The following is a 25,327-nucleotide window of genomic DNA, read 5'->3' on the forward strand; positions in this document are numbered from 1 at the left end:
TGACGTCACAGCGCGCCGCGCGCGCCGGCGGCGGGGGGAGCCGCGCCGTTGTGACGTCACCGCGCGGCCCCGTGAGGGGCGGGGGGGCCCGCGCGGCGATGGCGGCGGGGCCGGAGCTGTGCCCGCACTGCCGCCGGCCCTTCAAGCGGCTCCGCGCCCACCTCCCGCACTGCAAGGCCGCGCCGCGCCCGCCGCCGCCACCGGGATCGCCGCCGCCTCCGGGAACGAGCCCCCGCCCGGCCCCCGCCAGCGCACCGGGATCGGCGCCGGCAGCGAGCCCCCAGCCCTCCCCCGCCGCCGGCTGTGTGCCGGGGCCCACACCAGCGCCAGGTCCCGGCCCGTCCCCCGGTACAGCCGGCAGCGGCTCCGGCCCCGGGCAGCCCCGGGAGGCGGCGGCGGCGGGAGGGAGCGAGGGAAGCGCGGAGCCCGCGGTGCAGGACGTGGCCAGGAGCCTGGATCTGCACCCCGAGGAGGTGGAGGATGTTCCCGGGAAGCTGGAGAAGGGGCTGAAGGTGGTGATTCCGGAAGCACCGTGCCAGGGTGCTCCGGGAGAAGGAGCCCGGGAGCGGGGCAGGGGCAGCGGGAGGCCGCGGAGCGCCCGGGCAAGGGACGGATCCCGGTCCTGCTCCCCCCCCGCAGCGCCCCAAAACTGCTCCAAAATCCAAGCGCAAGGAGACTCGGAGCCAGGGAGCCGTGGGGAACGGGGCTGGGAGCTCCAAGGGAGAAAAAAGCCGTTTAAAGGCAACAAAGGTACTTCAAGAGCCCCCTGAGAGCAGAAATAGCCCCGGTGACCTCGTCCGGCAGGAGGGGAGAGACAAACCCACGGCAGGAGAGGAGGAGCAGGTGCACCTGGAAGTTGGGGTGGGACATAAAGCCCCCGTGTCTGCTTTGCACCCCAAGAACCTCCATCTGTCACTGACGGAGGCGTTCGGAGCTCACGGCCGGGGGACATCCAAGAATGAGCTCAGCAGCCTGCCGGGGCCGCGGGACAGCGGGGAGCAGATGGACGGAGTGTCCGAGCCCATCCTGAGCCTGGGCAGAGACCCGGGGCTGGCTCTGCTCCACGCCCCCAAAATCCAGCCCACCTGTTCATGCCAGGCCTCTGGCAGGAGCACCAGGGCCGGTGCCAGGGGCTTGGAGTGGTTTCCAGACTTGTATCCCGATTATGAAGGGCTGAGGATTTTTCCAGGGAAGCGTTTCCAAGAGGATGTGAGGATCACAGTGGAGACACCAAGGGGCGGTTTCTCGCAGGGGCAACAAGGTAAACAAAAGGCTCTGTGCTGGGATTTGCTGGAATGGCAGCTGGGAATGGGAGAGGCGGGGTAGGGAATGCTGAGCTGCTGGGCTCACCCAGGAAAGGATCCAGGAGAATCCAAGGAGGTTTAACTGCGCCTCCTCCAGCCTGCAAAGCCAATGGTTGATGTTTTTATGGAGGCTGGAGTCAGGCTCTTGCGTGTTTAGGCTGCTGGAGCCCAGGCTTTGTGGGAGAGCTGATTCCCTCTCCTTTTCCAAGCCCAAATTCCACATTGTATCCCAGCTCCCTACCCAGCACAGGGAGCAGGGACACCACGCTGTGAGCATTGTCACTTGTCACCCCACAGGTCCCCTCTCAGAGAGGCCCCTGATGGAGGTGAGGCTGGGGGAGCTGCACACCTGGATCAGCACCTGCAACTTCTCTCCCCAGGGGCTGCTGGGAGCAGTGCAGAAAGGTGAGAATTCCTGGCTTTTGGGGCAGATTCATCCCACTTCCCTGATGTGCTTTATTGGTCCAAGTGTCCAGCCCGGATCTTTACGAAGAACAAATCATGGAGTGATGGAATGCTTTGGGTTGGGAGGGACCATAAAGATGATCCAGTGCCACCCCCACACCTCCCACTGTCCCAGGCTGCTCCAAGCCCCAATGTCCAGCCTGGCCTTGGGCACTGCCAGGGATCCAGGGGCAGCCACAGCTGCTCTGGGCACCCTGTGCCAGGGCCTGCCCACCCTCACAGGGAACAATTCGTTCCCAACATCCCATCCATCCCTGCCCTCTGGAACTGGGAATAAACAAACATCCCCAACATTTTAGCTTTGGAAAGTTGCATGGAAACAGTGAATTCCCAAGACCAGCCCATGATTTCTCCCTTTCCTTTCTCTCCCAACAGCCTGGAGCAGTTACTGTGCCAAATACATCCACGTGAGGCAGGGGGGACCTGCTGGGATCTCCATGCTCCTGGCTGGGTACTGCCTGCTCAGCTATGGCTGGAACTATCAGCACCTCAGTAAGACTTCCTTGGGGTCTTCTGTTTCAGGAGTTCTTCCTTTTGCAGCACTTGGAAAGTCTATTTAGCTTTAGTTAATTAAAGCTCTGGAATAATTTAAATACTCCCCCCATTTAAGCCTAATCCCAGAGCTGAGAGAGCAGGATTCTCTAGGTGGGCAGAGGAATTTGGTTAATAAAAGTGCTGATAACAGCTGCTGACTCACAGCTCCTCCCTGGAGAGCTCCAGGATTGTCAGGAGCCCTTTGAAAAGCCTGCTCAAAGCAGAGGGAGGAGATGTTCCAACAGGAGCTCCTGTTCCCTGGATTCCCTGACAAATGACAAGGGATTTGCTGGTGTTTGGGTGGTTGCCCCTTGCAGCACATAAACAGAGAAGCTGCAGTTGGGCTCCTCATCCCAGCTGGAGCCCTCAAACAGATCCCTGTGCTTCACTGGAATGGTTTTCTCCCTGTTTTTCCAGAGCAGCACCGCTGGCGAAAATACCACTGAAGGAGCTGGAGCAGCACCCAAGGAACAGCCACGGCTCCTTGGGAGGCAGCAGAAGCACCCAGGACCGGTATCCCAGCAGGAATTCCCAGCAGCAGAGGCCTGGTTGGGGCTGGAGCTGAGGAGGGGCCGCTTTGCACGTCCCCTCGTGTAGCAGAGAGGTGACAGGGCCAGCCTGTGCTCACTCCTCTGTGGGTCAGGCAGCTTTTAGTAGTGAGGTAAGAAAGCCTTAGAGCCACCCTGAGAGATCTGTGTGGGCAGCAGAGCTCCTGGAGGCTGCAGAGTCCCACATCCCTTGACTGGGACATGGGACAGCGCCTTGTCCTGAGCTGGCATTAGAGAGTATTTGGTCATTCTGCTGTAGCTGAGTGTGGGCACTGAGGGTTGTGGCAGGGTGGACTCCAACCCCAACACCCATTCCCTTTAAATTCAGAGCTGTGCCTGGCCCAGCCCAGTTTGTACTCACCCCTGGTGCTGGTGGGACTGGCCAGGACCTGTATGAAGGCACTGGAGCAGCAGCTCAGACCACAGCGCCAGGGAAGAAAAATCCATGGGATAAGCTGTTGTGCCCAAGGGGCAAACCCGTGTCTGCAGCAGACAAACCAGGACAGTCAGGAGTGCTAGTTGGAGCCTGCCATTCCCAGACGTGTCTGGGAAAGGGTTGGTCATGTTGCAGGCATGGAAGAAAAGCCAAGAATTAAAAGTCTGAGCTCTTTATTCTGCAGAGTGCAGTAGTGCCGTGACAGAGGTGTTGCACCAAAAACTCTCTCACCAGCAATAAAAACCTGTGTGGGTTTTCCTTTCCTGCTTGGGTTGTGATCTCAAACGTGGTGCTTTGTGCCCCCTTCCCAAGGGATGAGCACACCCTCACCCCTGTGCCCAGGATGCTGGCACCAGCCAGTCCTGCCCCCGTTCACACCCTGGGAATGCTGCTGTCCCAGCCTGCCCACAGCCAGCAGCCAGCCGTGGGAAGTCCCGATTCCCATTGTATGGAGTGATTTCTGTGCAGCCTGTGAGCTGGTGCTGGGCAAACCCCGCTGGCTTCTCTAGTCCAGCCGCTGCCCCGGTGCCGTTTCCGTCGTGTTGTGTGGTGTCCTCCTTCCCTGGTCCGTGTGGGAGCACTGCAGTCACTTCCCCAGCAGCATTTCCAGCGGAGTCCTCCCGCTCTCACCGGCACGGACTGGCTGATCCTCTCTGGGGACACAGGGAATGGGTTTGGGCTGCACCAGCCGCTGCCACGTTCCCACACGTTCGTTTTGATCCCATTTCCAGTGGAGTGGGATCATGGAAACAGCACCCCCAGATCTCCAACCACACCAAACCTCTGACCCAGAGGGGTTTGTTGCTCCCAGGGTTCTCCCGTTGGTTATTATCACTCAAACCCTGCAGTCAGGTTGTTTCAGTCCCAGAACATCCCTCCTTCCCTGCTGGTTCCCACCCCAGCTCTGGGGGAACATGGCCAAATAACACAGGGAAAGGACATTTCCAGTCCAGGAGGCTGTTTTGGGAGCACTGTGGGAATCCCCACAGCACCTGCTGCCCCTCACCCTCCCTCCAAGGTGAGACCGCTGCTCCCAGCCCTCCCATTCCCAAAAATCTCTCACCTTGGAGCAGGTGCCTCCTTCCAGCGGGCTCTGCGGGCTCGGGGGACACCCACTGGTGTCCCACAGATGAGCTGCCAGGTGCTGGGTGACATGTGGAGGTGGCTCCTTGGGTGGCACGTCCTCACCTCCCCTCTCCTCTGCAGCAGCCAGATCCCGCTGTACCAGCCCCCATGGACATCCAGCTTCCTGGGGGAAACGGGGCAGGAGGGGCAGTTGGCAGCTGCTGCCCCACAGGAGCTGGGAGCAGCTGGGGCATCACCCCCACGGGCACAGGGAAAACAGCTTCACCTTGGACGGGTCTGTGCTGCTCACCATCAGCCCGGCCTTGAGGCTGGAGGGGACACAGAGGACAGGCAGTTAACTCCCTGTGCTGCCCCCAAATCCTCCTGAGCCCCTCAGGGACATCCTGGAGCTGGTACAGGCACCTCCATGGGGACCAGGGCTGTCCCCTGCCCACCCACCGCTGACCCTGAGGTCACCAGCACAGCTTGGGTGTGGGGGTTGCTTAATTCAGACCCTTCAGGTCCTTGTCCCTGACCCTGCAAGGGCCACAGCTGCCTCAGAGAGGGGATTTTCCCCCCCAGCCCCATTCCCAGCCTGCCCAGTACGTACTGCACGAATTTGCACTTGGGTCCCTCCGGGCAGAAGCCCACCAGGTAGTTGGCACACATCACCCTCCTCGTGTGCTTGTACTTGCACAGGGGACCTGCCAGGCAGAGGGGACACTCACAAGGACACGGCCTCGCAGCGGGGCTGTGGGAGCTCCGCTTTTCCCCGCAGCCCCGAGCCCAAATCCCCACCGGGCACCCCCTGCCCACCCAGCCCTGGCCCAGCTCACCGTGCCTGCAGAAGCCACGGTCGTACCAGGGACAGCCCACGGCGCTGGCGGTGGCACCGGCGTGCAGGAAGGGACAGTCCTGGTTGCTGCACTCACCTGCGGGAGAAGGGGTGGGACATTTGGGACGATGCTCCTTCGAGCCAAACGCGGCGGGAATGGTTCAAGGATGGGCTGCATGGAAGGAATTGGGGTGCCCTGGGAACACCCAGGTTTGGCTGGGGGGGGACGGGACGGTTACCCCGGCTGCGTGACAGTGGCACTTCTTCCCGCAGTCAGGAGGTGGCATCAGCCGCTTGCTCGAGGCCAGGCCCGAGGGACGCGAGCGCTGGGACGGGAGAGGCTCGGGGGGAGGGGTGGGAAGAGGTTCCGTGGGATGCCCAGCCCCGCACCCACCGAACTTGGAGTAGAAATAGCACTCGGGCATCCTGGTGGCGTCGTAGTCGTGCAGGAAGTCGCAGCCGTCGCCCCTCTTGCAGAGCCCTCGCAGCCAATGCTTGCACACCGCGGGCTTGGCCCCGCCGTGCCGGGGGCGGCCCTGCACGCCTGGGACAGCCCTGTCACAGCCAGCCTGTCCCCACTGCACCCACAGCCCGGGGGGCAGAGAGCTGCCACCGCCGCTGCTGGCACCACGGGGACACGGGGGACCCTGGCAGCCCCCCCGACAGCTTCGCCGGCTGCACCCCTGAGGGGACAACGCCCGGAGCCAGGACAAAAACCACCCGGGTGTTGTGCGAGGGCAGCAAGAGAAGAACCCCAAAAGCCCCCGCAACGCTGTCCCCAGCTTACTGTCCACCCCCGGGAAGGGCAGGGGCCGAGCTCCTCGCTGCTGCTCCACGTCAGCCTCCGAGTCAAACCTGATCCTCTCCACACCAGCCACCAGCTCCTGCATCATCCCTGCTCCGGGAAGAGCCCGCTCCAGCCTGGCACAGGCAGAGAAAGAGGCAGGGAAGCAGATCCCAGGGCAGGCAGGGACACTCCCCAAGGAAAACACAGCTCTCCCAAGGGAGCACCACACTCTGGAGGTCCCCGCAGTCACCCTAGAGCCCACCAACACCCAAAACAGCCCACCAACACCCTCCTATTCCTCCTCCTCCCCAGGCAGAGCTAAACCAGCCCGGCAGCCCCGGAGTGCTGCATTTAGAGAGGGAGGTTGCCCACATCTGATCCCAATTTGCAGCCACGATTGCCTGGTGCCGCAGCTGGGGAGCTCAGCCCCGGGCCCAGCCAGCCCCCCTCAGCCTCCCCGCTCCCACATCTGCTTCTCCTCCAGAAAAAGCGGCTGGGGCTGCCTGGGAGCTGGGTTAACCCCTCACTTCGAGGCCTTAAATGGAGCCAAATATGGTTGGAGTGATGGGATTGAGCGTTCCAACAGCACAGGATGGATCCTGGGTGTGTTTTGGCATGCTCTGGGTGCTGTGAGCATCGCTCAGTGCACAGCAGCACCACCCCAGGCCTGCTCTCCAGTGCCTGGCAGGACAGACCCACATCCCTGAGCTCCTGGAAGGGGTCACAACTTGCATCCCAATAAATCATGGAAGCATGGAATGGTTTCTGCTGGAAGGGTCCTTAAAGCCCATCTCGTTCCATCTGCAGGCAGGGACACTTCCACTGGGCTGCCCAGAAGCCTCTTCCATCCCTGCTTTTGGGCTTTCCCAGGTGCCAGGCTCCAGTAGCACATTCCAGGCATGGCCAGGGTTCCACAGGCTTCCCGGAGCCCACCTGGAGCAGCCCCAGAGCCCCTGGATTTATCCCAGTGCTCCATCCCTGCTCCGTCACGTGGCTCCCGTGGCCACGCTCAGCGCCCGGGGCGCCGTGGGCTGACACGGCCGATGGAGCCCTGCTCCCATTCTGTCACTTGGGATCAAACCACTGGACCAGCGCTGCCAGAGCGCTGCCCGTGGGTGCTGCAGGGTGCTGGGCACCCACCACCCAGCCGGCAGCCGTGCAGGACATCACAGGTCCCACCCCGGGGATGTGACACGATGTCCCTGTGCCCACCGAGGGGTTTGGGAGGCTGGGGGTGCAGCCTCGCTCCCTGCAGCCGGCACTGGCCGGGCACTGGCGGTGCTGGTGTCACTGCCCACTAGCCCAGGACCCGTGGGACTGTCCCTGTCCTCGCTCCCTCCCGGTGTTCCAGGGCCACCCCCTGTCCCGTGCGGCGGGGCCGTGTCCCGGCTGTGCTCAGCATCCCCACACACGCTTTCTGCCCCATCACCTCGCGGCACCGCGGCGCTGCTGAGCCCGAGCCTGGAGCCGACAGGCGTCACAAAGATCAGGACGGCCAAGTGACAGTGGCAGGCGGCCCGTGAAGGGTCACCCCAGGCTTCTCCCCACCCCACAGCCCCGGGGAACGAGGCAGGCAAACCCCAGGGACCGAGCCTCGGTGCTTTGTGCCAGGGCACCCCTAAGGGACAAGAGGAGCCAGGTGTCCCCCAGCAGCCTGGCGACCTCCCAGGTGACAGCGACCAGGGCCACTGGCTCACGGGGTGGGACATGGGACCCTGGCAGAGGGCAGGGGGGCACGGTGACCGGGGCAGAGGCAGCCTGGTGAGCTCAGAGCCTCCAGCTGCAGCTGCTGTTGTTCTCCCTGTCCCAGACAATGGCCCAATGTCCCCTGCCTGGGGTGACAGGACAGGACCCCATTGTGTCCCCACTGTGGCACAGCATTTGCCTGCTCCCCTGGCTTCACCAGGGAGATCCATTTGGGAGGACAGGGGCATCCAGCCCCTCCCAGGGCAGGGAGATGTTGAAGGGGATAAATCATTCCCTCTCCAGAGAGGAGAGCCTGGCCAGAGCTCCATGCTCTCCACCCGCTCAGGGAAGGGCTGTGGGGCTGTTCCTGGCGCTTCGCCCCATCTCAGCCCAGCTCCATCCAAGGGGCTGGAGAGGGAAGTCATTCCCAGCACTGGCAGAGCCCCATTTCACCAGTGGCCGAGCTGTGGGAAGCTGGCTGTGGGATGGGAGTGACCTGCCCTGTTCGCTATGCCGGGATCATCCAGGGCCACGGCAGCCCCACGGGGCCGGGAACCCCCAGGGCACCCCTTGGCCCCCAGCCCGTGGGAGCAGGGACAGCCAGTCCTGCCCCCCCAGCACCGTCCCCTCCTCCCCGGCTGGCCAGGAGCAGGGCTGGGGGAGGAGAGGGGAGCGTTGGCAGAGCCGTCCCTTGGCAGGAGCCGCCCCTTGGCAGGAGCCGCCTGGCCCAAGGGTCCCAGCCTGGAGCCAGATCCGGCCAGCAGGAGCTCTCCCACTTCCTCAGGCCACGGGCAGAGAAAGCTCGGCCACGGCAGGTGCCCAAACTGCAGCCAGCAGCACGGCCAGGGATGGGCAGTGAAGGTGGAGGCAGCAGGACGGGGCTGGGACTGGCGGCAGCACGGGGACACGTGTCCTGCTTGGGCAGCAGGTCCCCCCCTCATGTCACCCCTCAGGAACCCAGGCCACTGCGGTCACTACCATTTCCTTTTATTCCTTGCATTTGTACATACACAGTATAAAACCTCCTGTCCCAGCCGCCTGCTCCCGGCACCGCCCGGCCCCACCGGGACACCGGAATTCCCTGGCTCCGGTGGCTTCCAGGTGCTCCTCCCACAGGAGACAGACCCACACTTCCATCAGCATCCCTGGAGCTGGCTGGGAGCATCCCCGCGACCCCCAGGCTGGTTAGAGGGTCAAGCATCTGGGATGGATCCATCCATTCATCCGAGGGATGGGGAGCGAGCAGCCACCACGCCACTGGGAGGCTCTTGGTCTGCAGAAAGCCCCCAAGAAACCCAGGAAGCTGGAGCTGCCCATAGTCCCAGGCCACCTCTGAGCTCCAGAGCCAAGTTCTTCCTCACGGGAAATCTTCCCTCAGTTAAAACCAAAAGAGAGTAGAGAAAGGTGAGTACAAATGAGAAAACAGTAAAAACTGTACGGCGGAAAATATATATATATTACTAAAGGGGCTAAAACTCCAAAGGCTCGTCTTGTCAGATCCTAAATCACTTTACATGGGCAGGGGGCAGGAGAAAGGAGCTAATATCCAAAGTCCAACAGAAAGAACCGAAATCGAGTCTGCCTTCCCCTCCCAGGAAGTGCTGGAGCTCTCTGGGGTCTGACAGACGGCAGGAATGCCCCTGGCCCCGGGAGCAGAGCGCTGTCCTGCTGCAGCACAGAGAGGGAACGAGGCAGGAGTCGAGTGTTCCCCAGTGCCACCCGTTGGGGTGTTCAGCCCTGTGTCCAAGCAACCGCAGTGAGAACCAGGCCCTCGGCTCGGCCGCCCGCCTTTATACCCGGATCTCGTCATCGTCTTCATCAGCAAACGAGAACTCCTTGTCGGGGCGTTTCAGGGGACCCCCCCGCTGGCTCGGTGGCCTGGGGACGGGGCTGCGCTCCTCGGGCCCCGAGGTGCAGCTGGACGCCGGACTGCTGTCCCTGGGGCTGCGGCCACCGGCGCCGTGGGCCGGGCTCTGGCTCGGCGGGGCCGCCACGGCCACCAGTGGGGAACCAGGCGGGGCGGGCTCCCCCTCCTCCTCCTCGCGGCTCTCCTCCACATCGGGGTCTTCGTCCTGCTCCCACTGATCCTTATCCATGATGCTCAGCACGTCTCCGAGCATGGAGGGCCCCAGGTCGATGTGGAAGGACATGATGGACTCGGCGTGCTTCAAGCCTGCCCCGCTCTTGGCCACCACCACAGGCAGGTCCGTGATGTCCCCGAAGTCGCGCTCGTCCAAGCCGGGGCTCAGCGGCCCCGCGGCCGCCCCGTTCGGGCGCTGCTGCTCTTCGGGGCTCATCTCCTCAGGCAGCTTCTTCACGGGGCTGGAAGAGAGGCTCTTGGGCAGCTGCCCCGCGCTCCTGTCCACGTCCTTCTCGTTGAGCTGGGGCAGGGACACGGCGTTCTTGACGAAGAGCGCCGAGTCCCGCAGCGAGCCCAGCATGTCGCGCCGGTCCCCGCGCGTCACCGACTGCGAGCGCTTGCTGCTGCGGAAGCGGCGGGACAGCAGGCTGGGCTTGGAGGCGCCCGGCTCCTCTCCCACGTCCGGCACCGGCTCCCCGGCCTTGCTGGTGAGGAAGGAGGTGTCCCCGAAAGCGTCCCCGGCGCGCCCCACGTGCATGGTGTGGCGGAAGTCCCCCAGGGGCGCGCTGATCATCTCGGCCGTCAGGTCGGCCCGCGAGCGGCGCTTGGAGTGGGCAGAGTTGGACACGAGTTGCTTGAGGATCGGCATGGTGGTGGCCAGGGGAGGCTGTGCCACGCTGGGTCCCGTGCCTGGCGCTCACAGCTGGGGCTCCACGGCCAGCACCTCACCGGCGTCACGGATGGTTCACTCCTAGGGGAGAGGAGGGAGGGACATGGTCAGGCTTCGAGGACATGGGAGGGCACCAGATTTCATCCCACCAAGCTGCAAACTGTGCCCACCAGCTGCTTGGTTCTCCCAGGAACTGCCCCCATGCAGGGCATCCTTCCACATGGGACACATCCTCAGACCCCCCCTGAGCTCCCCACACCCCCTGAACAAGCGGGTCCCAGACCCATCCCTGGAGCAGAGAGAACCTCAGGAAAAAGACCTGGGCACAGAAATCCCTCAGGATGATCCCTGACCCTGTGCTCCACATGAATGGGCACCAAAAGAGATGCAGGGCACCGTGGGCACCCTCTGTCCCCTCCTCATGCAGCCCCAGCCCACTGGAGAGGGGCACAGCAGCTCCAGCCCCTGTGAGCTGCACGCTGAGAAGATGCCTGGGATTTTTTTTTTTTAATTGGAAGAAAGCAGGGAGGAGCAGACGCCAGGAGGAATTGGAAACAGACGGCAGGAAGTGTGTGAGGAGGGCCTAGAGCCCCCGGGAGGCACCGCCAGCCGAGCAGGGGGACGAGGGGACCAGGATGGGGACCCCTTCATGCTTGGCAGGACGGGGATGTGGGGACACAGCTTTGCTGCTGCCCTGGAGCCCCCCAGAACCCTCTGTGCTGCTGCTCGGAACTGAGCCCACGCGTGGCCATCCCCACCCTCCCCGGCCACCTCATCGTCACCACTGTGACTCAGAGGTGACAGAAATGACGAGGGCTCTGGCTGACCAGAATGTGAAGGGGCACTTCACTCCTTCCCTCGGCCACCTCGGGGCCACTAACCGACCTGTCCAGCCCAGCGCCCGTAGCCACGCAGGAGGGGACAAGGACAGCGACCGTGTGTCCCTGCATCCCGTGGCGCCAGGCAGCCCCAGGTGGTCCCGGCAGAGGCTGCCGGGGAGGAAGGGCTCGTGGCCGCCCTCTTCCTCCCTCCGGGCACCGCCGGCGACACTGCGCCCCGTGACACGCACGGGAAGGGCCGGACGTGTGTCCTCGGAGCGAGCCTCGGGGCGGGGGCCACGTCCCGCCCGGTGCCCACCCGGCCCCAGGGTGCAGCTGAAAGCGAGCCCAGGGGTCCACCCCCCCTTGCCCCCCACACCCACCCTGAGACACCCCGCTGTCCCCACAGGAGCAGCAGGACCTCAGGCAGGCTGTGTCCGGGCAGGATGGACTCTGGCCCCGCGCTGGGGCAAAGTCCCGCTGCCCAACCCTGCCGTGCATGGGTCCCGCATGGGCCCGGCCAGGGCAGGAGTGCCCCGTGGCACGGCACCGCTGGCACACGGCCACGCTCCCTGTCCAGCCCCGTGCAGGATCCCACCACCCCAGGGAGGCACAGCCTGAGCCCCCTCGGCAGGACGGCCACCCAGGGCGATGATGGCACATGGGGGGGCCGGCTGGAGGAGCCCCCAGTCCATTCCCAGCAGCCGGGGGAAGCCAACAAGGAGCCACACCCGCTTCCCCGCACCTCAAACCAGGAGCCCGGGGAATTCCTTCCACCCTCAGCCAGTCCCAGCGCAGATGAGCAGCTCGCTGGACCCTGCTCCCTGTCCGGGATCTCCCGCACGCCCGGCCAGGCGCGTGTGCATGGCACAAACGCTTCCCCTTTCCAACGTCTCCTTCCAGGCCAGCATTCCTCCAGCCTTTGGTTTTCCATAAAACAAACACTCCCGGCGAGCTCCCCAGCTGGGCCAGGCAACCGTGCTGCTGATTTAGGCCATCTGGGGACTGTCCCTCCCTTGTATTTAGATTTCAGGGCCAAGTTCAGCATTTGTGAGATACTTTGCAAGCCGCAGCAAAGGGGCCACCGGGAGGTTGGAGCGGGACCGGCCGGGCCAGCAATGCTCCATCACCGTCACAGCCTCCAAACCAGCACCGTGTCCCCCTCCCCTGAACGCTGCAGCCCACGAGCCTCTGCACAGCAGCCAAAATCTCCCCCCATTCCTCGATGTTTCGCTCCCAGCTCACCCCGAGAGGCAACGGCAGCACAGATGGACACTGCTACCCACACAGCCCGGCCCAGGGGAGCTGGACACAGAGCCCTTTTCTCCTCCTTTTGCTCGGGGAGAGCAGATCCTGTGACATTCCCACTGCTGGCGCTTTCACAAAGGAAACCAGGCCAGGGAGGCATCGCTGGTGCTGCCTTTCCAGCCACCTACCAGGGGAAGCTGCTGGTAACCCGAGAGACTTCGCAGGCACCATCCCAGGGCAGCGAGCCCAGAGCAGAGCCAAGCCCCAGCAGGGCTTTGGGACAAGGGGAGGGAACAGGACCTGCACACACGGGTCGAGGACAAGAGGGGTAACTTGTACTGACAGCCCTGTGCTGCTTCCCACCTGCCCTCTGAGCCCCTTGGGATCACAAGCTCCGAGGAGTGAGAACCTGAGGGGCCCAGGGACACGACTGTCCCTGTAAGTGAATGTCTGCTTGTAGGACAGCACAGCCAGCACAGAACTGGGACAGCCCTGGCCAGGCCCACGTGCCCTGATGGTGCAGGCTTCCCACGAGACCCCCCGCCCCAATCCTCCTCATCTCATCCCGCTCAGCATCAGTCACCCGTGGGGACCAGAGGGAAAGTGGCTCAAAGAAGGAGGCCAGCGAACGAGTGCACACAGGAGAAACGCCGAGTCCAGCCACATTCCCGTGCATCCTGCCCCCAGCTCTTCCCGCTCACAGGCTGGGAAAGCCAAACTGGGAAAGCCAAACTGGGAAAGCATCCTGGCCAGCCCAGCCGGCTCCAAACGAGCTCCCCGGCTTTGCCATGCAGAGCCCCCCAGGCAGCACCCCGAGATCAGAGGATGCTCTCCCCGCCCTGTCGGGTGCTGGGACAGGGGCTGTGCTGGACTGGTCGGGTCCCCCACGCTGCCCAGGGCCAGGGAGAACCCGCACACGGGACAGGGAGGCCACCCCGCCTGCTCAGCCCCACTTTTGGGTGCGCTGCCCCTCGGGGATCCTTTCATCCTTTGATGTCGGAGCCTGGCAGACAGCAGCTGGAGACAGGGCACGGATCACACCCTGCCACCGCCGGCCCAGGAGGGGATCAGCCGCTGTCACACCCTCCGTCGGGCTCCCCAGCGAGTCTTCCCAGGGCCTGGGGGCAGACGGTCCTGTCAGTGCGGGCAGCCCCGGCGCCCCGGTGACCGCCTCCACCCCGGCGCGGTGACAGGTCTGGTCCTGTCCCTGGCATTGCCACGCCGCTGCAGCGCAACCGTGGGATGCACGGAGCAGCCTCTGGAAGTGGAAAAGCCACTGCCAGCGAGCATCAGAGCCGGGGAATGGAGAGATGATGGCATACGGGGCGGGAGGAGAAGCTTGGCTCTCGCCAGGGCTCTCGGCACACGGAGCAGCACCAGGCTGGGAACTCACCGTCAGTGCCAAAAGCAGAGAAGCGCTCCCCGAGGGACTGCCAGCAGCCAGGAGGTAGCCAGAGTTCAGCAAGGAACTATTGGCAGGACACACCAGAACACGCACAGGACCATAAATCCTCCAGCTCTGGGGCCGCGAACCAGCCCACGGCTCTGCAAGGCCAGGAGGGGACTTTTCCGGGGGGAAAGGTTATCTCCTCGCTGGCCCTGGCTCTGTCTCTCTCGCAACAGGGGCCGGCCGGGGTTCGACAGGATACCGGGGCTGAACAGACCTCCCGACCTGCGCCGGGCTCCGGATTCCTGCGGTTTCGCTGGGGTGGACGGGAAGTAAACAGGCAGACTTCCCACAGCGCGGCCACGGCTCCCTACCTGCCGGGGGCCCGCAGCCCGCAGCCGGCCGGCTCGGGGGCCCAGGGCGGCTGTTTGTGCACAGCACAAAACCCAGCGAACAAAGGGAGCGACCGGCACGGTCAGCACAACGCCGGGGCTGGCGCTGGGGGCCGGGGAGGGAGCCCCGCGGCCGCTCAGCCCGTGGCGCGGAGCCGGGAGGCTGCCCCGGGCATCGGGGCTCAGCTGAGGCTCGCTCTGCACCCCAGACCCAAACACACGGAGCCTCCTCGGTGCTAAACCTCAGCTGGAGTCGCTCCACGGTTTCCGAGGGAGCTGCGTCCAAAACAGATTTGTTTACTGCGTGCCCGGCTCGGGGGCGAGCCCTGCCCTGGGTGCAGAGATCGCATGCTGTGCCTCAGTTTCCCCCCACAGCCCATTAACGATCCCTTTAAAACAGCTCTCCTGCTCTATAGATCCCAACTCGCTTTGGAACAGCCTTCCTGATCCATAGATTCGGCGCTTGGAAACATCTATACTTCCCGCTGCTGCCGGGGTCAAACCGGGGCGGCGTGGGACGAGTCCAGCGCCCCACGAGCGGTCGCTGCCCACCAAGCCCCAGTTCCACGGGCACCGGAGCGGGTCTGGGAGCCAGTCCCGTGCCCAGCGCTGGGAGAGCCGGGCAGGTCCCTCTCTCCGGGGCACCCGTGGCAGCGGTGTGTGCCGCCCGGGGACGGGCAGCAGGACGGAGGGCAGGCTGCGGTCAGCCGGGACCCCGAGCCCTGTCCGGAGCCACCGGGGAGATGAACCGGACGGGGATTTCGGGCAGCTCTGACTCAGCACCCGGCGGAGCCCAGCCCCGGGGTGCCGCTGGACCCGCTCCAGCGCGGCGAGGATCCACCTTCCCGAGACGGGCCGCGGGCAGCCACCGCCCCGGCCGCGACCACCGCTAGCTCCGGCCACCGCCACCCCCGCGCAGGGCTCGGCGGAGCCGCGGGCGAACGGGCGCCGATCGCCGGTGGGGCGGGGTGAGCCGGGCCGGTGCCCCGCGCTGGGCAAACAGCGCTCCGCATCCTGTTAACCCCTTCGCCCACCCGCGCCGCGCACCGGCCCCACGGCCCGGCGGGGAACGAGGCGGGGGTCCCGGCCGCCCCTCTGCCCGGTACCGGAGCGCGGCAGCGCCGGGGACCCCGCCCGCCCGCCGGACAATAGCCGAGCCGAGCGCCGCGGGCTCCCCCCACGCCGGACTGAGCCGGGCCGGACCTGGCCGAGAGGAGCCGAGTGTCCCCGGACCCCCGCGACCCCCGGAGCCCCGGTGTCCCCCCTCCCCGGTACCTGCTCGCCCGGGCCCCGCCGCCGCCGGTCCATGGCCGCGCCGCGCCGGAACGGAGCGCCCCCCGCCCCCCCCGGCGATGACATCATCGCCCCGCCCGGGCCAATGGCACAGCGCCACGTCACGGGGCGGTCCCACGCCCTCCATTCAAACCCGAGTGGGGGGGGGATCCTTGTCCCCGGCACGGCCCCGCCCGGGGGTCCCAAGGGAGGGGGGGACATGAGCGGGGTCATGAGCGGGGGCTCGGCACCTCCCGGGGGGACGGAGGGAGCGGAGGGAGCGGCGGTTCACAGGTCCCTTCCCGCCGGGGCTCACGAGTGGGGTCCCCGGAGGCAGAACGAGGAGCTGGCCGCACCCCTGGCAGAGCGGCGGGGTTGAGGTGACGGTGGGTGACCGACTCTAATTAATTACGGGGAATTAAGAACTCACGGAGATGCCAGAAGGACGCGGCTTCAGCCCCAGGGCAGCGGCGATGTCCCCGTTCCACCCGTGACCGTGACACCCGCGAGGCTGCACCCACCTCCCTCCACTGTCCCCATCTCCCTGTCCCCAGCCAGTCCCACTGCTCGGTGCCTTTTGGGGGGCCGTGGGATCCCTCCAGGCCGTGGGTGGGTTGGGTGGGCGGTGGCCAGGACGCGATGGCAGGGGCTCTGTGGCCACCCCAGAGCTCCAGAGCTGGTGCTGATGCGGGGCTCCACGGCCCCAGGGATGGATCCATGGCCACCTCGGCCCCCGGCCCTGGCAGTGAATTCCATGATCATCCCAGCCCCACTGACACTGGGCTGAAAGGGAGAGTGCTGGGCTGCACAGCCGCTCGCTCGCGGGGATTAAGACAAGACCTTTGTGGGAGAAAAGGGGCGGGAGAGCCGAGATTATCCCGAACCTGCCTAATGCAGCGTTTCTTGGCTATTCTGGAGCATCTGGCGTCTCTGGGGAGGGAGGCAGGGGGGTGTGGCGAGTGGGGTGCTGGGATGCTCTGGTCATGCAGCTCTTGAGGTACTGGGACACGACACTGTGAGGTCCGGAGGTTTCTCACGTCGCTGGTGCAAGGAGCTCCAGTCCCCGACCCCGGGGCCCACTGGGTGGGCAGCACCAGGCTCTGGGATGGCTCATCTGGGGCTGATGCTTCCCTCCACGGGAAGGGAAGTGGTGTGACCGCGGAGCTGGCACTCTGGCGGGCGGTGAGGGCCAGCGTGGCACGGCAGAGATGCTGCAATTGGCACCCAGGTCACAGCCTCTGCCCCCAGGCCGGGTGTCCAGCACCCTCCCGCTCATGCCTGTCTCCATCCTGGGCTGTGCTCCTTCCTCCAGGGCCGTTTCCATAGCCCATTTTATTGGCAACTTTTACTTTCCATACAGGGAAACTGAGGCCAGAGGCAAAGCCCTGGGCCCGCAGCTGAGCAGGGGGCCCCTGGGAGCCACTGCTGGATGCAACAGTGGGTGAGGAAGAGGAGGAGAGTTTGCCCCAGCCCCCAGAGGCAGCTCGAGCCACTCACGTGGAGACACAGTGTGTATTGGGAGGCTGGTGGGACACCGGTGCAGCGCTGCTCGCCTCACCTGACGCCGTCATGGGAGCGTGGAGATGGCTGAGACAGCGCAGTCGGGAGGGATTAGCATCACCCGGCTGGTGGGAGCCGCCGGGAAGGCTCCCGCGGGCTGGCCTGGCTCCGGCTGGGAAGAGCAGGCACCCACTCAGCTTGAAAAACTGCCTGGGAGAGACGGGCCCCCTCCGCCGCGCAGAGCCCCGCGGCTGCAGCCGGCCCCGGGCAGGAGAGGTCGGGGTGCGGGGCGGCTCCGGAGCACGGATCGCTGCCGCCCTTCCTCAGCCATCGCCGGCTCCTTTCGCTGCTTCTCAGCAGCTTTTGAAAGCAGAGAAGAAAAAAAAGAAAAGGCTTGAAAAGCACTTTGAAAAGCAGGGCAGGGAGAAGCGCCCGAGCTCCCGGCAGCCCCATCCCCTCCTCCTGCTGCCAGCGCCTGCCAGCTTTGTCTGCCGACGCTGCCGAGCCAGCGGGGAGCTCTCCCTGAGCCCCAGTGTTGGGGATCACTGTCCGGACACCCCAGGGTGCCAGAACAAAGCACTGCCGCCACGGCCTCCCCCCAAATCCCTCCAGCCCCAGGCCCAGCGCTGGCTGCTGCCAGAAACCTCCCCAGTAACCCCCACCCACAGCCCCCCACCCACAGCGGGGGGGTTCGGCCCTTCCCCACAACCGTTCACCCGGGGCTGAGCAGTTACCCAGTGAACCCTGACAGGATGCTCTGCCCGCTCCCCGCTGTCACCTCAGCACCCAGGGGTGCCCAGGTGGGCACCGGCACGAGCTGGGCACAGGTGGGAGCCTGCCGTGGCAGGTTCTCTGTGCAGCCTCCCACCTTTCCCAGCTGGAGCCCTCTCCGGGCCAGCAGTGCCAGGGAATGGGCTCCCCCAACCCGCTGAAACCACCACCCCGATGGGCTGCAGCCATCCCGGCCTCTCCCAGGACAGCTGGCTCTCCAGCCTGGAACATGGTGGCGTTTAATGTCCCTTCCAACCCAAACCATTCCCTGATTCCATGATCCCACCTGGAGCGTGGCTTCTGCAGCGCCCATGGAAAGCCCCCACCCTGGCACAGGGACCCCTCCAGGGGCGTGGGACAGGGGGCACAGACCTGGGTCCATCCTCGCCGTCTCTCTCCTCTCCTGCCACCCCCAGCACGGAGCAGTGCCCTGGGCACTGGGGCTCTGAGGATGCGCCGAGTCCCGTCTGGCCCCCGGCATGGCAGGAGGGGCTGTCCCTGTCCCCAAGGCCCAAGGCAAGGGAAAGGTGGGGACATGACACACTTGGCTCTCTCCCAGGAGCTGGCGGGGAACCAGAGATATCTGGAGGACAGGGAGAGCCCAGGCTGTGGGGCTACTTCTAAAAGAAATAAATTAAAACAAATCACAGGTTTCAGCCCAGCTTTACTGGTCACAGTCCTCATTTTTGGCACATCAGCATTTCTCCATCGCACCTGGAGCAGGGAGCAGCTCCTGCTCCAACGCTGCCCTGTCCACCCAGCAAGGTCTGGGGGTGCCTCATCTCCCTTGTGCCCCACTTTGGCTCTCCCAGCCCTGACAGCGAGCGCTGCTCTGCCCTTGGGAAAACCGCAGGCCAGGGAGCAGCGCTCGGGAGAAACATCAAGGCCGATTTGGTCCTCGGGGACTGATCGGTGCTGACAGCTCGCCCTGCCCCGCTGCGGCACAGAGCAGCCTGGAGAGCACCGGGAATGGGAACGGGCAGCCCACACTTGCCTGGAGGGGCCGGGATGATGGGGAGGGACTTTGGGAAAGAGCTGGTTCAAAGTGGAGGTGGGAGAGAGGTGGTCGTGCTCAGTCTTCCCCTGAGAGCCTGGTTGATTCCACTCCTTCTGTTCCATGGGGAAACTGAGGCAGCACAGGTGAGCAAGAGCTCTCACGGTGCCACTGGCACTCAGCCCATCCCTGCTGTGCCCCAGCTGGGCCCTGGGCCCTGCACAGCGTCCCTGGGAGCAGAGGCCCAACCCTCTGCCGTGGCGGGATGTGGGATCTCTCCCGCTTCCTCAGGCGCTGCATCCCTCAGCCGTGGGAAACCGCGGGCCTCCAAGGGCTCCTCCCGCCTTTGCCACCGTCGCTGCCGCGGGGCTCGGGCGCTCCGGCCCCCACAGCCACGCCAGCGGTGGTCACCTCCCGGCACGGTGCCAGCGTCCAAACCTGCCAGAAGGTGTGGCTGCACCCTCCGGCTCCTCCTGGCAGCCAGGGACGAGCTGGGTCAGGGCAGGTGAGTGGGGCCTGGGCCCTGCTTTGCCCCAGAGATCCCACACAGATGGGATCCAGGACCTGCATTCCCCTATTCCCACAAGGAACTCAGTGCTCGCTGCTCGCAGGGCTGGCACCTCCCTCACAGCAGGGCCCATCCCTCACCCAGGGATCAGCCACGATACCAGGAGCGTCCCTGGCACAGGGAATGTCCCTTCCACGCGTGGTGTTCCTTGCACAGGGAGCTTTCCTTGCACAGGGAACTCGCCTGTGCTGCTCGACTCCCCAGACCTGCTCTGCCCCGGCTCTGTGTCCCAGCCCCGGTGGCAGGAAGGTCCCTCTTGCACAAGCTGGGATGCCTGGGGCTGCACATGAGGAGCAGGATTTGTCCAGCCAGACACAGAATCCCCTCTGTCTCACGTCACTGTCCCCACGAGCGGGGTGTTGGGGCTCTGGGCGCTGCCCAGGAGGGGATGGGCACCCGTGGGTGCTGCGCTGCCTTGGGCACCGCCTCCAGGTAGGTCAGAGGAGTTACCCACCAGCAATGCCCTCTGCTCTGGGGACACCGTGAGCCAGCGTGGGGACAGACGGTGACTGTGGCTCAGCAGCAAGGCCACCACTGCAGCCCAGTTCTCCCAGTCCAAGGGGGAGCTGCAGCACCAGGTCCACAAATGCAGCACCTGCACAACGCTCCCCTGGCAGCCCCTTGCCCACGCCAGGGTGAGGGTCCCGGGATGTGGCTCCCAGGTGCTGTGACAGGGACTGTGCAGACCTCACAGCCCTGGCATGGAGCTGGTGCTTTGCCAGCGCTGTCGGCAGCTGAGCCCTCCCCACCCCCAGCCCCCGCTTTCACTGCCAGGGGTGACGGGTGATGAAACCTGAACGCGTCACCTGGATTTTCCTGCCAGGCTTGAAGGGCAGAACAAGAAAGGGCGGCTGTGAACCAGCCCAGGAGCCATCCCCAGTGCCAGGGCTGCTGCTGGCAGTGCCCAGAGTGCTGGTGCAATGCGGTCTCCTGTCCTACCACCCCATGCCCCAGCAGCTCCAGACCCCACTGTGATGGGAACACGCAGGACACGGCCACCACAGCTCCCTGCACCCTTCTGGGCTCTATCCAGCACCTCTGCACCCTTTGTCCAGGTCCTTCCCCGGTGCCACAGGGCTGCCACCAGCCCAGTGGGGCAGTAGGACACACGGACACATCGCACCGGTCCTTTCTGCGGCAGAGCACGGTGACAGAGAGGGGACACGCTTATCCTCAGGCTGTTTATTGGCATCTCCCTCGGCTCAGCCCGGGCGCCACGGCCCTGCCGGGCTGGTGCTGGCTCACCCATAGGCACTGCAGGGGCTGTGCTGTCCAGACAGCCCCAAAACAGCCACAGCCAGGGACCCCCCGGGCATCAACACCCCCGAGTGCCCTCAGGCCTCTGCACAAAACCCCATTAAAAAGCCCCAAACCACCAGAAATGCCAAGGGGAGGCTTCAATCGCCTCATCCAAGTCCTCACCAGAGCCCCCGAGGTGCAAAATCAGGGGGGTTGAGCACCATGTGCACCCCGCCAGGGCTCTCCTGGGGTTTCAGTCCTGGGTTCTCCTGGGGGGCTGTGCTGGGCCAGGCACAAAGGAGAGGAGGAATGAATTGTCCCCTGGGATCCTTCCCCCTTCTCCCAAAAGCTGTGAGGGTCCAGAGCGGGGGTTCAAGTCCAGAGGTTTTAAGACCAGCAGAGCTCCTCTCGCCCTCCGCAGTCAGGGGTCTCCGTGTCACCGCTTGTCCCCAGGTCCGGGGGGAGCCACAAGTGGAGGGGCCAGGGTTTGGCACGGCAGGAGCCCCTCACCCGGCCCCCAGCACCCACTGGAGTCCGGCAGCAGGTCCGGGGCAGCCCCAGCTGGTGCCAAGGGCGATGTCGGCACTTGGCATCCAGCTCCGGTGCTGCAGAGAAAGCGGAAAACCCCTGGAGCCTGGGGCTGCTCCCCTTCCTCCTCCTCCTCCTCTTCTTCTCCCCCTCGCTGCTTTTTCCTTTTCTCTTAATTTCTTGGGGCTTTTCTTTTGTTTCTTTTTTTTTTCTTCTTCCTAATTTTCCCCTCCCCTCTCCTGGTTCTTTTTCTTCTGTTTAAATATCAAACGAAAGAGGAAAACCCAGCGATGGGGGCTCTGGAGCCGGGGGCCAGGCTGCTGGGCGGGCGGTACAGGGTCCCGGGCTGGCTGCTGGGGGCGTTGCCGGGGGTCTGGGGGGTGGGAGTCCTGCTGGCTTTGGGGCGGAAGAGGCTGCCCTGCTGCGTGGAGGTGCTGTTGGAGAGGGGCGTGTGGTCGGGCTCGCCCGAGTCGCTCTCGGTGTAGCTGTAGGCCTGTGCCCGGGAGATGCCCTTCTGCTGCCGCCGCCACGAGTTGTAGTAGGTGGGGTCGCTGATGTAGTGGTTGACAAAGGAATGCGCCTTCTGGTGCCGGGGTCCACCTCGTACTCGCTGTCACTGCCCTGAAAAACAGCATGGGGGGGTGTGGTGAGGTGGGGACAGCACCCGCCAGCCCCAAAACTCAGCAACGGGATGAGAGGGAGCGGCCCCAAGCCGCGCCGGGGGAGTTCGGGACATCGGCAGGAATTTCTTCATGGAAAGGGTGGCCAGGCATTGGAAGGGGCTGCCCAGCGAGGTGGTGGAGTCTCCGGGGAAGGCCTGGACATGGCACTCAGTGCTCTGGGCTGGGGACAAGGTGGGCATCGGGCACAGCTTGGACCCGATGGTCTCAGAGGTCTTTTCCAGCCTCAATGGCTCTGTGATTTTCAGTGCTTTCCCGGTGCTTTCCCAGTGCTCTTCTGGGAATACTGGCGAGCACATCCCGAAAGTATTTAAAGGCTGAGACGGCTGCAGCATCACTGGGGGATTTCTGCCTCTTGCTGAAACAAAATAAAACCTCATACAAAAGGTTCCTGAGCGCTGCCGAGCCCGCGTTGCCCCCGGGCTGGCGGGGAGGGTGTTTTTGGGCTCTGCCGGTAATTGGATTCAGCTTCTCCGGCGGCGCACAAAGGGCCCATTGAGGGCGGTGGGAACTGCCCCGCGCCAGCGCCAGCTCCCGCAGCTCTTCACAGCTCCTCAAAAGCCACTCGAGCCCCGCTCGGGCCGCAGCGAGAGAAGCCGGCATCTGCCAAGGAAACAGCCGGTGCGGGCAGCGACGGGGGGGCCCCCTGAGCCCGGTCCCCTCCTGCTGGGGACAGCCCGAGGGACCCGCAGGACCTTTCCCTGGGCGTCAGGCTCTCAGATGCCGCCCAGGATCCATCCTGGGGGTGATGGTCCCATGGCCTCCCTGGGGCTCCACGCTCCTGCCCGGCCACAGCTGCCCGTGGCCCCGGGACAAGACAAAGGTGGCATTTTGTGGAGTTGGCAGAGCCGCGGACGTTGCCACCAGCGACCGGGCAGCAGGACAGCCCCCAGCCCCGCTGACCTCCCTTCCCCCGTGCCCTGTCCCAGCAGCCCTGGCAGCCCCCCGCAGTGTCACATCCCCAGCACACGGGCCGGGGGCTGTGCCAGCTTCGCTCCGGCTCCGTGCCACGAAGCCACGGGGATGCTGCCGCCTCCAAAGCGGGATGGGGCAGGAGCAGCAGCGCTGCTCCCAAACGCGCAGCGGGACCTGCCTCGTGGCGGGCGGAGGAAAGGGCTGGTGCTCAGGGAGGGCTCCCAGCACCCTCCGCCCCGCCCCAGGTCCCTGTCCCCGTGTGCAGCCCCGGGGGTCACCTGGGAGTCGGAGACCTCGGAGGGTTTCTCGGTCAGGCTGCTGCTCTCGGCGGGATCAGGTCGTTGTACTTGGTCACGTCCTCGTCCGAGTAGTGCAGGCTGCCGGGGCTGGGCCGGGGTGGGGACCTCGGGGACAGGCAGGTGGGTGGTCAGCGCGTGTCCCCTTTCCTTTGGGGCTGGGCCACTGGGGGACAACCCCAGCAGACCCCTGGGGACTGCTCAGGGACCACCCCTCAGCTGTGCCAACCCCCTCCCCAGAACTCTGATCCTGCTGTCAGGGACCCTCAGCCTTTCGGGGGGAACACTGGGCAGATCAGGGTCACCCCCTCGGGTTCCACGCCCTCCCCACCCCATGACGGATCAGGGGAATGATGAAAAATGCTCCCCCTGCCCGGGGAGAGGGCTGTGGCTGGGGGTCCCTACCGGGTGTAGATGCCGTTCTTCCGGCAGAAGGAATTCTTGACGGAGAGGCGCCGGTTGTTGAGCTCCAGGGCGGGGAAGCTGCCCTCATCCAGGCTCACCATCTCCCCGTGGCTCAGGGCGGCCGTCTTGGAGCTGTTCCCTGGGGGATGGGATGCTCAGCCTCCCCAGCCCCTCCCCAGGCAGCGCAGCACAGCGAGGGGGGCTGGGGATGGCCCCGGGGGGACTGTGCTGGTTCCAGTGACCACGGCCTGGGGACGGCCAGGAGGTGCCAGCCGCGCCCAGCCCGCCTGCCCTGCCCCAGTGCCCCCCAGCTCCCACCCCGGGCTGTTTGCTTAACGAGGAGCTCTGGATTTTCCCCACAATTTGAGCCCTTGACAGAGCTAAGAAAACAGAGCCGTGTTTGGCTAATCCCAGTGACCTCTGCGAGCCCCCGGGGCTGCCCTGCCTCCGCAGCTGTCTGTGGGACAAGTCCTTTATTTCATCTTGAGCTCCCAGTGCTCTCCGGGACACCACAGCATCGTTATCGGGTGCTCTGCAGCAGTTGTCCCCAAGGCAGGCAGGAAGGGAGGCTCCCACCACCCCACCCAGACCCCAAAGGCAGGAGGAGACCCCCAAGAAGCTCCCATGGGAGCAGGAGGGTCCTGTCACCACCCGCCACACTCCCTCACTCACCTGAATCTGACTTCTTGGAGTACTTCTTGCTCTGCCCGCGGATGATGAGCACGAAGACGAGGAGGAGGATGAAGATGAGCCCCACCAGGGCGATGACCACCAGGAACCACCACTCCTCGTAGAACGGGTTGGCTTTCTGGGCTGGGGCACAGCAGGGAGGATCAGAGGGGTACAGGCTTGACAGACAACCAGTCTGGATGGGGACACCCCCCTGCAGAGCACGGGGTCACTTGGGGCCTTTGTGAGTCCTGGATCCATGGGAAAGGGGGACAACAGAGGGCTTCGGAAAAGGGGTGCTGGCAGTGGGATTTGGGACTCTGTAGGAGCCAGGAGTGGGTTTCAGTGATGGCCACAAGAACAGAGCAACACCAGGACTCTCCCTCTGGCACATGGGGAGAGAATTCCCTGGGAACACACCTGACACGGAGGGGGAAGGGGTGCTGGGGGTCCCGTAGCCGTAGTCGTTGACAGCGATGACACGGAAGTCGTAGCTGACCCCCTGCTTGAGGATGTCCATGCTGAAGGTGTAGGAGGTCACCTCCTTGGGGATGTCTTTGATGAGGATGTCCCAGAGCCCCTCATCTGGAAGAGACCGCAGGGCTGGGAGGGGAGGGCTGGCTCTGCAGGACACCCCAGGGGTGATGTCCCTCCCTCGTCCAGGCGCTGCCCTTTCCATCAGCCCCTCTCAGCAGCATTTTCCTCATGGATCAGCGCACAGACAACACCCCAGACACCGGGTCCTAACCTCCAACCCAGGCCAGCACTCCCTGCCTCAGTTTCCCCCTCTCCTGACCCCCAAGGCAGGGATGGAGAGCAGAGGCAGCTGCAGTACCTGAGGGCCGGGCCTCGATGACGTATCTGGTGATGGGCCCTTGGCCGGGGTCCCCACTGGACCAGTGGATGGTGATGGCCGAGCCATAGCGGGAGATGAAGGGTTCTCCGGGGGGGCCGGGGGCACCTGGGGACCAGGACACAGCTGGAGGCAGGGGGCACAATCTGGCACAGGGCCGTGCCAGCCCCCAGCCCATCTCCTCCCTCGCCCAGCAAGTCCCCCGCGTGTCCCCCGTACCTTCCCCAGGCCCCGTGGTGATGTTGGCCTCAACATCCGGCCCGTAGGCGAAGGTTTTGGCCCGGATTCGGAAGCGGTACGTGACGCCCTCAGCCAGGTCCTTGACCTTCATCCACAGCGGGCTGTTCCCCTTCACGTCCACTGTCACGATCTTGCTGACGCC

The 25,327-nt window shown here is 64.9% G+C and overlaps 4 protein-coding genes and 1 long non-coding RNA gene across 6 annotated transcripts in view; 1 reads left to right on the forward strand and 4 right to left on the reverse strand.

Moving 5' to 3' along the window:
* Positions 1 to 98: 98 nt before the first annotated feature.
* C18H17orf80 (chromosome 18 C17orf80 homolog) lies at positions 99 to 3,545 on the forward strand. Its single transcript, XM_039562584.1, has 5 exons — positions 99 to 512; positions 640 to 1,261; positions 1,602 to 1,709; positions 2,145 to 2,261; positions 2,721 to 3,545. Exons 1-5 carry the CDS (start codon positions 99 to 101, stop codon positions 2,747 to 2,749), a joined length of 1,290 nt encoding a protein of 429 aa, XP_039418518.1. The 3' UTR covers positions 2,750 to 3,545.
* Positions 3,546 to 3,611: 66 nt separating this feature from the next.
* CPSF4L (cleavage and polyadenylation specific factor 4 like) lies at positions 3,612 to 6,234 on the reverse strand. Its single transcript, XM_039562159.1, has 6 exons — positions 5,582 to 6,234; positions 5,189 to 5,284; positions 4,963 to 5,056; positions 4,639 to 4,681; positions 4,351 to 4,536; positions 3,612 to 3,940 (listed from the first exon to the last, which is right to left on the reverse strand). Exons 1-6 carry the CDS (start codon positions 6,078 to 6,080, stop codon positions 3,914 to 3,916), a joined length of 945 nt encoding a protein of 314 aa, XP_039418093.1. The 5' UTR covers positions 6,081 to 6,234; the 3' UTR covers positions 3,612 to 3,913.
* A 2,392-nt stretch (positions 6,235 to 8,626) lies between these two features.
* CDC42EP4 (CDC42 effector protein 4) lies at positions 8,627 to 15,586 on the reverse strand. 2 transcript variants are annotated; one of them, XM_039562284.1, is made up of 2 exons: positions 15,531 to 15,586; positions 8,627 to 10,491 (listed from the first exon to the last, which is right to left on the reverse strand). In XM_039562284.1, the coding sequence occupies exon 2, from the start codon at positions 10,387 to 10,389 to the stop codon at positions 9,451 to 9,453; it is 939 nt and encodes a 312-aa protein (XP_039418218.1). In that variant the 5' UTR covers positions 10,390 to 10,491; positions 15,531 to 15,586; the 3' UTR covers positions 8,627 to 9,450. The 2 variants fall into 2 exon arrangements, with proteins under 2 accessions (XP_039418218.1, XP_039418219.1); XM_039562285.1 differs by lacking the exon at positions 15,531 to 15,586 and adding an exon at positions 13,870 to 14,279.
* A 1,434-nt stretch (positions 15,587 to 17,020) lies between these two features.
* Positions 17,021 to 18,164, reverse strand: LOC120410958. Its single transcript, XR_005603339.1, has 2 exons — positions 18,085 to 18,164; positions 17,021 to 17,387 (listed from the first exon to the last, which is right to left on the reverse strand). It is a non-coding gene; the product is annotated as an uncharacterized LOC120410958 (long non-coding RNA).
* A 3,164-nt stretch (positions 18,165 to 21,328) lies between these two features.
* SDK2 (sidekick cell adhesion molecule 2) overlaps positions 21,329 to 25,327 on the reverse strand; it is a 43,922-nt gene continuing 39,923 nt past the window's right edge. The window contains 9 exon segments of the mRNA XM_039562286.1: positions 21,329 to 21,713; positions 21,716 to 21,748; positions 23,001 to 23,053; positions 23,056 to 23,126; positions 23,424 to 23,562; positions 24,096 to 24,236; positions 24,513 to 24,677; positions 24,928 to 25,053; positions 25,165 to 25,326. Of these exon segments, the coding sequence (XP_039418220.1) occupies positions 21,393 to 21,713; positions 21,716 to 21,748; positions 23,001 to 23,053; positions 23,056 to 23,126; positions 23,424 to 23,562; positions 24,096 to 24,236; positions 24,513 to 24,677; positions 24,928 to 25,053; positions 25,165 to 25,326 (1,211 nt within the window). The 3' untranslated portion in view covers positions 21,329 to 21,392.

The sequence above is a fragment of the Corvus cornix genome, chromosome 18, assembly GCF_000738735.6.
Source record: "Corvus cornix cornix isolate S_Up_H32 chromosome 18, ASM73873v5, whole genome shotgun sequence".
NCBI lineage: Eukaryota > Metazoa > Chordata > Aves > Passeriformes > Corvidae > Corvus > Corvus cornix.